Source organism: Lepidochelys olivacea (genome assembly GCF_965140295.1).
Source record: "Lepidochelys olivacea isolate rLepOli2 genome assembly, chromosome: 3".
In the NCBI taxonomy this organism is placed as follows: Eukaryota; Metazoa; Chordata; order Testudines; family Cheloniidae; genus Lepidochelys; species Lepidochelys olivacea.
Genome location: NC_140413.1, coordinates 155,165,621 through 155,179,397, shown reverse-complemented (window position 1 = coordinate 155,179,397; position 13,777 = coordinate 155,165,621). Strand labels below are relative to the sequence as shown.

Sequence of the window (13,777 nt, the reverse complement as noted above, 5' to 3'; positions counted from 1 at the left end):
TCTTAAGCAAAGTGTAGGCTCACAATTTTTGTGGCAGCTGAGAGAGTTAGAGGTACGTAATAAATATAATTTATCATGAACATATGTGGGATGGCTAGCTGGAGACACTTTCTGACAGAAATAACAGAGCTCTGAAACATTTTCACAGTGTAGACCACATCTTATTTTGCAATGTGTGTGAGAGAACTGGACAGCGAGCCTATGACAATTCTGTGACCAATATATTCCTTGCTAATGTGAAAACAGTAGCGGATAGGACAAAATCACCTGCAAATCTTTATGGGTCTGTTAAGCTCAATGCTCTTCTGCATCTTCTCATAGAGAAAGCACTGTGGCAGTGGAGCATGCAAGGGGTGTGCCTGTCTTCCCTGGTTCAAGATCCATAGGAAAAGACAAAGGTGTTGTCTACACTAAAGGGAAAAATTGATCTAAGCTACGCAATTTGAGTTACATAAATATCGTAACTCAAATCGACGTAGCTTAGATCTACTTACCATGGGATCCGCACTAAGTGACGTCGATGGGAGACGCTCTCCCATCGACTCCCCGTACTCTTCTCGATCAGATGGAGTACAGGAGTCGACGGGAGAGCGATCGGCGGTCAATTTAGCAGGTCTTCACTAGACCTACTAAATCGACCGCTGATGCATCGATCGCCACAGCATCGATCCTCCAGTAAGTGTAGACAAGCCCAGAGAGGACATCAAAGATTTCTGCCCCCGTGAAGACAGTTCTTCCACTTTCACACTTTTCCATATAGTACCATCCTCTGAGCTTTGGCACTGATGTGCTGCCATTGGTTAATCATCTATCAACTAAGTACTTCTGCTATCTTCAGGCTGTTGAAGGGGCTGAGGAGTTACCTCTGCTCAGAGCAGTAAAACTTACTAAGGGCTTGTCTATACCTGAAAGTTACCTGGGATTATGGCACAGTGTGATTTTAAAGTGCAACATCTGTTCCTGAATAACTCCACTCCTGAACAAGAGTGTCCACACATGGAGTTAATCAGGAACAATTACTCTGAATGGGAAACATGCTGAATTGAGAGGCTGTTCCCCCAAATCTTCTCCCTTTCCATCAACATGCCCTCTGTCTCCATGAAGTGGAACTAGGTTGACCATATGTCCTGTTTTGGCTGGGACAGTCCCTTTTTTAAGCCCTGTCCTGGCCTCCCGACTTCTTTGGCAAATGCCCACTTTTGTCCAAAAAGTGGGCTGCAGAGGAACATGCCTGGGGGGGAGGGGAAGAGTAGCGACGTCAGCCTCAACCCCATAGGGTGGGGGAGGCCTTGGGCCAGCCCCACATGGTGTCCCGTTTCCCCTTTGGTAAATATGATCACCTAGAACTCCTGCATAGTTCCTAGAAAAGAATAATAAGAGCTAGGTAGTGGGTGGGGGTGGGGGGGGATAAAATATTAATGTACCTTCAACCTGCAGATTTTCTGCATTATTACTTCCCTGCACACTGCAGAGAGGAAATTTGTGGTAGACCAATGTATCATCAGTTATATTTGAGATACGAACAGTGAAATGACCAAGTAAAGTAACTGACCTTATCTGCATTATTCTGGCCGAAACAGTACCAGCAATACTATTATTACTACTACTGATTTGAAGCTCCCATCTAAGGGCAACAAACAACTTCAAATGAATGTATTAGTTAAGCCTCACAACACACTTGCGGAGCACTGTAACGAAGTACAGCAGTTTATAGAAAAGTAAATAGGCCCAGAGAAATGATGTAACTTGCCCAAATTCATTAAACTAAATGCTTTTAATGATACAATCAGGTTAATTCAGCATTTATTAAAAAAAAGACTTTTATATAATAAAAAGTTCATAGAATCAATCACTTAAAATAATCTAACAGCATGTAACTTGTTATGCTAATCATGTTGTACCTGAGCTAACCTTTTCACTATCACAAAGCTCATCAGAGAATATGACTTGCATTTAAAATGAGCCGCTAACGAAATCAACACAGCCATAAATAATGTTAAATGAAGGAGAGAACAAAAACCTTTTCTAAAATAAGGTTAGATGCTAAAAGGACTTGAAAACTCAAAAGAAGCAATATATACATTTTCTATAGATTTTTCTTTCCAGATACCTTATAAATCTTATGATTTTATCTCAGAACTAATCTTGGATTTTTTTAACCCATCTACCTGGTCATCCATTTTATCCATGTCAATGCCTTTTTGGTTTAAATATCAGAATGTCATGCCCTTTCTCAAACTCTGTGTATTCTTAGTAAGCTATTCTAAAACTATGGTAGTCAGTACTTTTCCATCTCTTCTACTCCACCCAAGGTGTTTTCAGCAGTTGAAAGAAATGCCATTTCAGTACTGACCAGAAAAACAAAAGCACTGAATCAATGTTAGCTTAACTTGACCTCTGTGTAACTGCAAAGTCTAATGTAGTTACTTCTGTGTAGTAATGTAGATAAACCAAGTAAAATGCTTAACAAGGCAAAACAAAAGAAAGTGAAAAACAAGCTCTCCTTTTAAAGTATATTTATTAATATCAAATACTTCCCCCACTACCATTGGTTCCTTATCCTGCACTCTAGAGTTATAGTTAGGCAACCAGACCTCCTCCCCCATACTAAGAAGTCTTTTCAATATTCCTCTGTAAGGGCATTATGAATCTTCGAAGTTTTCTTCAAGGTAACAAACTAGGAAGCTTTTCTTTTGGGAAACTTTCGTTTGTCAGGTGCTGTGCAAAATAAGGACTTGCACTACAAGATCTTCCAATTTATCTCTAAGTGAAAGTCACTTGTAAGCCTGAAGTGCTTTTGATGAAACTTTCAAGCAGATATTTCAAGACTGAAGCACTGAAGGGGAGGAGGAACATTGTTAATTCCAAAAGTGGAAGAAGCAAAATCTAATTTAGGAAGCAGATAGATTTTTCCTTCCGACCCTTCCATTTTAGGAGTAAAAATTTGTTTATTAGCAAGTCTGTGTGCCAACTGTGTTGTCCAACAACCTTAAAATGAAATACTCTGACACACCCTCGGAAAAACATCTTACTGAGACCGCAAATTCCTGACCACAGTTTAACAAATATAGCCTTACGGCTCTTGTTACAAACATTGATTGGAAACTGTTTAACTGTATCACTTCCTATTGTACAAACTGTCTCTCTTCAGGGAATATGTATCAATCACACACAGGTACAGTGCACACCTACACATACAGAGATATATAAACACAATCTTAAAAAACAAAGCTCTCCCTCTTTTCTGGGGGAAATCTGCCTGCTAAGCTGAACCGGATAACACTTCCAGTAGGAGTCATTCCAGGAAAATGTAGGCTGATTCTCAGGGATCAGTGGGCCCCGCAACAGTCTAACCAATGGTGGCTCAGCTCTGTAAGTGGTAGGCACATAAAAATGGGACTGGCAAGACTAACTGAATTGCTCCCTTCCAGTCAAAGCCAATTACAGTAATCACCGTCATGGCTTTTGTCAATTAAAAGCCAAAGTGGTTTTATGGCCTACCAAAGACTTCCTACATAAACAATCAGAGTAAAAATTAAAAGTTCTGAGAAGAACTGGAATACTACAACAATTATTCTACTTACTGTTCAATACGTGGGGACAGATACAGCTTGGGGAAAACCTGAGCAGCTTCTGTATCCTCAAAACTGACTGAAAGAAGAGCAACATCCTCTCCTGGATCTTCACTGACATCCTGAAAACAAGGAAAAAGCAGAAAACATCAAACTTAAAGTCATCAGAACCTTACTAGTAAGGGGTGAAAGAGGGTTAAATACCCAGTGTGGGTAAAAGGAACATAATAAAGGTTGAAGGGACTCAAATTTCACAATTTAAAAAAATCTGTTTGTAAATTTCACTTAATTTTTTAAAAATATTTTGACAACAAATTCCACAGCGCTCCTTTTTCTTCAATGGATCAAAAGACAATCAATGATACTAGCCCAGCATTCACAAGCAACCCCTTACAGTAACACACCACCTTTTCAGTGTGTTGGAGCATAAACATTTCAGTAAAAAACAGATTTCATTTCTAAGATTCCAGGGACTGTTATAAACAACTGATGAAAATACCAAAAAAATCTTCATATAATATTGTTGGGTCATTGAGTAATACACCCAGATGTTACATTTATAAACTTTCATTGAAGTATATAGACCTGATTCTCTGCTGTGTTCAGCTTCTGTTTGACCTGAGGGTGGCAGGGATTCGGGGGGTGACATTAAGGTGTAGGTTATGGCTCCCTGATTCTCTGCCTCAGCCCTGGCCTCAGTGCAAATTAGAGTGTGCATTAATTTAAGGCTGCCCTTTCATAACCAATCTCTGAAGTGTCCCTCTCTCGTTTAGGCCCTATCTGCACATAACTTCCAACTGTGATTTTGTAACCAGTAAGTGGTAGTGACCTTAAATAGCCTCACAGACATACACACAAAGTAGCATAAACAATACACACAGCAATATGCTCTGGGATGCTCCATCACACCATAGTTGTGAGGAAGAAGGAACATCTATTAAACCTAATAAACAATGCTAATAACCCCATTAAACAATGCCAGGTGATTCAGCCCAACCTACCAAAACCACAGTGTGTTGACTGGTTACAGGAAGATAATCATGTGCCAGCCCAGGCTTCTGGCAGGAGTGAAACACTACTGGCTGTCATGGATTCTAGCAGCATATTAACCATGTGGTATGCACAGACCCAAACTATACCAGTGACTTGTTCCAAACACAATTAAAAACTGTAGTGTGGCAGGGCCTTAGAACAGGCTGGCCATATTACATAAAACAATAAGAAAGATCTGACAGTGTTTTTTCAGATATTTCTCCACTCTGTGGCATAGTTCTGATCTACAATACAACAATAGTGATCACAGTCCACAAAATGTCCCCTGAGTATTCCATATGTTTTCATGGCTAGGGAAAATTTGAGACAATTAACATCTTTCACTCCTGAAGTCTAAGTGCAATATTAACTGTGTTGTCCCTATTAACTTGCTAAGTCACACTAATCAGACAAACAGAAGTGTTAAAACTGATTAAGCAGTAGAGTCTAATGACCAAAAGGATCTTGTTTTAATTGACAAGCATTTGTCATATGATGAAAGGTATAGAGTACATTTACCATTTTTAAATCCAGGGTATCTCCAAGACCACAAATTCTTTTATGCTGGAAACCCTTTTCAAACACCGTGCTCACATTAGCACTGAACACATGCTTTTTATTGGCTGCACAACAGCAAGGAAAAATTGAACAGTTAAAATCCCACATGAGTATTGTTAATGCTCAAATAGATCAAAAGTTCAACTCTCCACACATACACTCAATACAATGTGACAGTACATGTACAGTTTCTAGAATATACCATCTAGCTCTACTTTCTTTCCTTCAAGATCTCAGTGATCAAAAGGACTCCAAAAAGACAGAGCTATAAAATAACATATATCAGGGAAACTAAACGAAAATTACCAAGAATTATTATGACCACTAATAACAGCATTTAATAGAGACTTTCTTGGTGGGAGAAATTTTAAAATATATACTCTTACATGAACACAGTGCCTTTGATATTTTAAGATGCAACAAGTTGAAGATTGCAATACAGGTGGTAAACCCAGACGCCTAATTTTTCTCCCTCTACAGAAGATAATATACAATAGTAACAAGTTAATGGTGCAAGTACTCCTGCCAACATGGCATTGCATTGAATATGAATATAGCTACAGTTCAGTGCAAGTTTGTGGAAAGAAACTGACATTTGTCCACTACATTTCAGATTGTCATTTTTCAAATATACGGTATAAAAAAGGTCAATCAGTTACAGACACAATTTGCTTAATTCTCCAAAAAAGGTTTAAAAAGTACCATAATACAGTAACTGTTGCAGAGCTATTATGAAGCTGGCTAACCTGTGGCTCACCCTGGCCAACATAGGATGGCCACAGAGCTATCACAATACAAAGCTGCAAAAAGGTCATTTTTGTACAGATTGGTTGGACCTAGGTGCACATTTACTTTATGTCAGACTGTCAAACATTATTATAATTAAGTCCTTTTGTACATAACAACACACTGTTTATTTCTTTCGTACTGTACTTTGTTACTTTTATTTATGCAACAATCCGCTTGGTGGAACTGTATTCAACCTTAGTATGTCGGTTACAACTGCTGTTTATAAAACTAAATTGAAAACACATGTTGTACAGATAAACGATGGGGAGAAAATCTGCCTTTTAAATTAATGGACCTTTTTCAAGTGTCTGTGCCAGTCAAGATTTAACCCCTCAGAGCTACATCTTTCAGTCATCTCTACAGACCTGTTAATGATTAGATGACTTGATATTCAGTGTTTGTGTTGGGAAACAATTATCTTTTCACAGGACAAAGGCAGCTCCTTCGCAGGGAACCCAAGAGTCAGAAGGCCAAGGATGTTTTTATGTTTCGTACCAAGCTATAACCATACGTTACTTCCCCGTCTGCCTACATTTTGTGCATGTGTTTTAGTCTCAAAGAACAGGCCAAATAGAACAAATACAACAGACCAAGGAAAATAACAAAGCAAAAGCACCTTTTTCTTATTATTTTTCATTTAGTTTCAGAAAGAATGATATTTCTAGAGAATATACTTTTCTGTTACTATATCTTCCTTAGTGTCATGAGCAAATTTTGTTTCTTCAGTATTTTTCCCATTTCCAGAATACAAAAAGAAAAAGATACTCAAACTTAAATGGCAACAAATTCTGAATATTTAAAACCAAACAATCTTTTGCACAACATATAATTAACCATGGAACTTGCTGCCACGGGATGTTGTTAAAGCAAGTAGCTCATACATTTCAGAACAGAATTAGACACTTGTATGAATTAAGAATGGAATTTTTATAATGAACAATAGCATCTGTAGTTACACTAGTTAGGCTAAAAATAATACTACTTAGCATTTATAGAACGTCTTTCATCAGAAACTTTATAATTTATATTATTTATATTTTTATTATTATTTATAATTTTTATTTTTATTATTTATTATTATTTATATTCTGTTTCCCATCTGTAAAATGGAGATAATAATCCTTCTCTACATCACAAAAGCATTGTGTGATGTAATGACTGAATGTTTGCAAAACATTTTGAAATTCTTGGATAAAGCATGTGGTACTAAGTAAAAATATCAGGGTCTCAGTAATACACAGTATCTTAAAAGAGACATTTTAAGAAACTTGAAATCTAGCCCACGTAAAAAAAAAATACAGATTTAAAACTAGTTCCAGGATGTCCCTCTAACAGTTTAGGTGGCTTTTTTACAATTACACATTCCTACTTTAAAAATGCTTTCTCTCCCCTGTTTCACTCACTCACACAACAGAGAAAATGGACTGCACAGGAAGTCAGTGAAAATGACCATAACAGTGCTGTCAAATGCACAAAGTAAAGAAACTAAAAAAAAAGGATGGATTTTCCTCTTGTCTCTTTCAATTAGTCACCTCCAGTGACTACTTATGACAACAGCTGGTAAAACATTTCAGATATAAATGCAATTTTTAAGTTTTTGACAAACTGGAAGAAAAGTCACAACTCTCAGCTGTCATTTACACTTGTACTCCCATGTCAGAACTTTAGTAAATAAGAATCAGGATGATAATCTAAATCCTGAAAACTACTAAAAGTCTCCAGGTTTTATGAAAATACAAAACCAACAGAAAAGTTATGAAAAGTGTGGTTCTGAGACATTCAAAGAAATAAATGGTCTTTCCTTGGAAGCTTAAACAAGGGACACCAAGTAACATGGGAACCAAAAGAAACATATCATTGAGTTGTATTTCAGTTTATATTAATTAGCACTATCTAAATGATCATGTGCTGGCTTTCATTCACAGTTAATGAAGCTGTCATTCACAAATACCCTTCAGTTTTACATTTTACTGGAACAGCTGCACCTCTTTCACAATAATTTATCCTTTTGTAAATGAATATGGATTGTGGTTAACTGTTAATACCAACACCACATTTTATATTTTTAATTTAAAGGCATTGTTTTCCTGCGTCCTACCTATTGTAACTGAAAACTGGGAATTTACGGGAACTGAGGATTTATAATGAGTCAGATGGTAGATAGCTAGTCCAACCAAAACATCTGCTCTTCACAGTCACAACTGTTATAATCCATTTCCTCTTGGGCCTGGAGCATAACCAAGTTGTAGATTAGGGCTCTTTTTCCTTAAAAATGCAGATTCTGGAAAATCAGGCATAACTCAGAAAAGGTAATCTAGAAGCTTTTTGTCTTGCTACCTTAGTTTGTAGTACACTTTCAAGAAGAGACATTTCTATAATTTGATTTCCAAAATATTCAATCTGTTTTCTTCAAAGCAGTTGTTTCTTTATAGCACTTACACTTCAATTATGTCAAGAGGCTACTTAATCAACCGCCTCCTTTTTGGTGTAACCGATCATTGTTATTATTAGTATTTCTACTGCAATAGTGCCCACAGGTCCTATTCAAGATGGGAGCTCCGCTGTGCGAGGTGGTATAGAAACATACATTAAGACACATCTTGGACCCTGCTCTGAACAGCTTACAGTCAAAAAACAAGCATCATGGTGAAGATGTGGGGAGAGGGACATATTCGAACAGACACAATTTTAATATATTTATATGCACATCATATTTTTGCTTCTTTTTTAACATACTTAAAGAACTAACTAAGAACAATGCCATGAAACTGAAAAAAGTAAATGGGCTGTTACCAGGAAATACTTCTTAACTGGGTGTTCTATCATATTGTGGAATAAGCTCTCCAAAACGAAACAGTGAAAGCCCCTGTAACTTAAAAATGTTAACACTATACTTGACAAAGTACTGGCAAATATACTGTAGGGAACAAACCTGTGCTGGCCAGAGACTGGAGTTCTTTTCCATTTTTAATCTCTATGATTCTGTGAAAGGGGAGTAAAATTAAAGCAAATTAACAAACTGTTAGTCTGTGTCAGCAGGGTTCACATGAACAGTAAGATTGCAGCAGGCTAGTGAGAGTTAGATTCTCACACCAGCTTGCCGTAAACTAAACGTTCATGTAGACAAGCCCTATGTTTAGTAGTTTAAGAAAAAACAAAACAAAACAAAACAAAACATAGTAGGGAAAAGTAATAAGAAATCAGGAGAAGCAAATGCTCACTCTCAGTCTCCCCTGCTTCACTCTGGGGAGAAGACTTAATTATTCCAGAAAGTGCTTTCTTGTGCCTTCCAGGAAATCCATCAGGATTGATCAAGGAGTGCCCATTCTTTAAATAGCATAATTTATGAAAAGAGAGGCAGACACCTTGCTTGCACTACACTTAGTACTGAAATGTTACAAAAAACAGCTCATATATCAAGCTAATACATTATGAAATCTTTACCAAAATACTAATCAGGATAAAGTTCTGAAACTACAAAAAATGCCTACACACTGCTTTAGGCAGCAAACACTTTGGTTAGCTGGCAGCTGTTTCTGATCTTCATCAAAAGTTATACAGATCTGAATTGTAGTGTCTGAAGAATATTTGCACAACTTGAATAGTTCATCTGTTGTAGAATATACTCAGTCTTCTTCATTAAAATGAATACAAACCTAACTTTAATAAACTTGCAAACTGAATATTTGGTGAGCGTGAGATAATCATTAGCAGCACTAAGGAGGATCCCTCTAGGCGTCCATAATCAGCTATAAAGACACATGGGACATTACTCACGCATAAGCAAGGCACCAGTTATATGAGTTTTCTGAGAATTTTACATATAAATATACGGTGCCTGCCTACCATGAGCAACATTATGGGTCTGGTGTCTATCCAAGCAGTTTTCGTTTAGTGCATACATGGTAACTCACCACTACATTCCCTGTACAAGAGGGAAATGTCATCCAGTTAGACAAACAACTCTGTTTGGAAGAGCATAGAAAAACCAGCACATTGAAGAATAAATACATAAGATAATATTCTTGTCTATGGGAATACACATTAGACACCACAACTTCCGAGATGGTTTTGTCCACTTATGTGGCATTTACTTTGCACCTATGTCATAAAGAACACAAGAAACCTCAAAATATGGAGCAGTTTCTTTTAAAGAGTTAATTGAACACTGTGGGAAGCAAGAGCAGAATTATGGACTTGATAGACCAAAGCCTGTATGAGAAAAATGCTGGGATAGTCTCTCTAATGGATAAATATGGATGACTTTTAAGAACAGATAAAAAGTTTAGCTGGTTTTGCACTAAAATGTGTATAATCTGTAAATGCAACAGCGTAACGGTTACAAAGGAGATTCATTATATTCTACTCTAAAACTGGAATTTTTAGGTCCTCACAAAGCCCTCTACCTATTGGATGTGCTTTAATGACACTGGGCCAAGGTGATTTGTTTGTTTTTAATACTAAGGACCTGATTCTGAAAGATGCTCAGCATCATCAACTTCAATTGAGTCATTGAGAGGCAAGCGCCTCAGCATATTGCAGAAAATGCTGAGCATCTCATATCATCAGGCTCCACATTAAGATTTCAACATAACATTTACACAATGGAGAATATTTGTAGAGTGGATTACTATTTACAATCATCAAGAATTCACAATAAGGAGGAAATGTGACCAATTAGCGCACAATAGAAGTAAAGACTGCTGGGTTCTGTTCCTGGTTTTCCCATTGATTTTCGGTATGACTCCCAAGAAAGTATTTTAATTTCTCTGTGCCTCAGTTTGCCCCACTGTAAAATAGGGATATCTATCTTTCTCAAAGGGATATTAAAAGGCTTAACTAATCAGTGTCTGCAAGCTGATTGGTGGAAAGTGGAAAGCTTTATGAAAACATTACCAAGTTGTTCTATTTCTACCTCTTTTTCAGGTGTTTTATCATCAGATCCAAAACAGCAGAGCACTATATAGTATCTCTATATGAAGAATGTCTTTTGCTTTCCTAGTTGGGAAAACACAAAGTTCTATGGTTTGGGAACAGATGCCAACAGCATCACATCTCTCATAAGGCTTCAAACAAGACAAACACAGGTCTCTCAGCCATCACTGGCAAATAATGGGGAAGATGAAAGACCTGGAGACTCCAAAGTTTAATAATTTTTCTGAAAATATTCTTCCTCCAGCATGTCTGCACTTATAACTATGAATCATTCCATTCACTCTCACCAAGCCACATTGCTTTGTGTGCCTACCTAAAATCCATTTTCTCTCTTGAAAACAGGAACACTAATACATTTTTCAAAAAAAATCAAGATTTAAGCAATTTTTTTTTAAGCATGACAGTTTGATGACAGGTTAAATCACAAGACCTATTGGTTTGGGATAGTCAAGATGACTTCAACAAGTTGCATTGATTTCTTGATACTGAAGGACAAAAGGTAAGTAAGTATTTGTATGTGTTGATACATAAATGTGTAAAATAACTCTTATTTTATTTCTGTTAATGTTATGCCAATTATTGCATTGTAATCCAAACACTGAGCTACAAAATAACACTAACGATATCCATAATGGGCAGCACAGGAACTGTTTGCCTTTCTGTACAATGCATCATGTAATCCTATAAATTGTGAACCATGTTAGTGGAAGTCAGGCAAACTCCCGCAGCTAATGCTTCCCCCTCCATCTCCACCTTTCTGTGTATCAACAATCAGCACCGCACACTTCTCCAGCTCAGTGTACAGCTAATCTGCTTTCATCATGATCTTGGTTTGAGACTGGGAAAGTAATGAAATTTGTAGAGATGTAAAGGATTTACATTTAACGAAAATTAAAAACATAAACATTCTTGGGAGCCTGAATGCGTCACTTTAGTAATTGATGATGGCCAAATTCTGCCACCTTTACTCACATTGAAATCAATAGTGCTACCAGCAGCGTAAGGAACTACTCCGTGTGAACAACAGCATCAGAATCTGGAGTTGAGAGCACAAGACTGAAAACTTTAATGCTGCTTCATAAGCACATATCTAGGTCAAATGGCCTTTAAAATATTGCTCCATAGTAGTGAAATATGATTCTTTGAGTTAATTGCTTCTTGGTTTAAATATAAGGGTAAGCATCTTGTGTACCCTGAAAAGCATACATGTTTGCAGATGCAACGGGACTCATGATTGAAGATCTGTAAAACTGGATATTCAGACTGACGCTGCCAGTGTCCTCAATCAGAGATCAAATGGGAGAGGGAGGGAGTGGAATTCTGTCCACTTGTATCAGCCCAATTCATGCCCTGTCCTAAGTATATTAATGAAACACTTGTTGAGACAGGGCACACATTTAATTTGTTCTCATGTACTTATGTTCATATATGAATAAAAACAAATTTTTCTCTCACCTTTTTACAGCTTTTGGGGTAAATTTTTAATAAAACAAACATAAATTGATTGATAAAATAATAACAAAGAGGATTCCACGTATATTTCCCTGATAAGAGTGTTGCCTAGTGTTGCCTGAAATGGTTCTGCTATACAATTATTAAACATTAGAGACAGCAAAGCAAAAACTAAAATGGGGTGAAGCCCAGGTTTCTGTGCTTATTTCTACATGTATGCTGTGAAGGAGATTCAGCACAGGAAAACATTTTTAAATCAGGCTAACTTTTAAACCATTCTTATTCCTCTCTGTAAACTTCTTTTATTACTTCCTGGTTCAGTGAAGATTATTCTGTGAAATCGTAAGTATCATAGATTACATGGGTCACACCAAGAACTCTAGTGTGGTTATAGTCTCAAATACCTTCAGTGAACCAGGAAGTACCAAGTTCTCACAGATGGAAAAAATGAATAATAAAAATGTCAGATAAAAACAAGCAAACAAATGTAGTTGTGTTCAAGGCTCTCTCCTCCAGCCTGATTAGTTATTGTTATCTTGATTTCAGTATCTAAAATATGTTAAAGGATATTGTTAAAATGGAAATATTATTTGGTAATATATTTACCAACCGAAGTAGTCGCTTTTCTTAAAGTACTCATAAAAGCTCTTTTTTTAAAATAATGTAAAATATACTTTCATAGGAAAAGTCCATAACACAGCTGATTATGTATTATATGCTGTATTTGAAGCAGATTAATATGTACCTACATATTTTTATAACTGTTTTAAAGAAGGGCTCTATTATTATTATTCTTTTGTCCTTCTATTATGGCAGTGCCCAAAGACATAAACAAGTTTGAGGCCCCGTTGTTCTAGACACTGTACAAACACAAAAAGCAGACACTATCTCCACCCCAAATAATTTATAATCTAAGAAAATAATGTGTTTTATATTTATATTTTGAGATTATTGATGACAAAATAGTACTTATTTTAGGTCAAAGGTAAGGATATTGGTACAGAGTCTCTGGACTCTCTGGTTAAGCACAGTCCTAGGGTAGCGGAGGCAAAGGTGGCACTGCAATATCTTTGTGGCATTAGGATCCTGGGGCTGGCCAGAAACCAGATGGTTTTCTGGAGTAAATTAGAGCAACCTGAAGTTTGCTTAAAATTATATCAAGTTGCCCTCCCATCCCTCCGTCCATCCATTCTAGCAGCCAAAACACATCATATAAGCATGTGTACATATGTATATTCTTATCTTACTGAACCCATCCTGCTCTGTTTTAACAGATCCTAAGTAATTTTCATATCTGGATAGAGTCAGAAGACGTGCCTGCTCCAGTTCCACACTCACAATGACAAACACTGCATTGTGCACATAATTGCTAGAAAATACCTACATATTAAAGCATTTGGGTATTGAGACAGAGGCAAGGAAACTACTGCAGACGGACA

General features: G+C 36.9%; 1 protein-coding gene across 5 annotated transcripts in view; it reads right to left on the bottom strand.

The window, feature by feature from the left end:
- Positions 1-13,777, bottom strand: part of BABAM2 (BRISC and BRCA1 A complex member 2) — a 307,233-nt gene that overhangs the window by 125,830 nt on the left and 167,626 nt on the right. For all 5 annotated transcript variants that reach the window (XM_084622917.1, XM_084622915.1, XM_084622913.1 and 2 more), the window contains exon 7: positions 3,585-3,694. In XM_084622917.1, the coding sequence (XP_084479043.1) occupies positions 3,585-3,694 (110 nt within the window). The remainder of the gene's footprint in view (positions 1-3,584; positions 3,695-13,777) is intronic.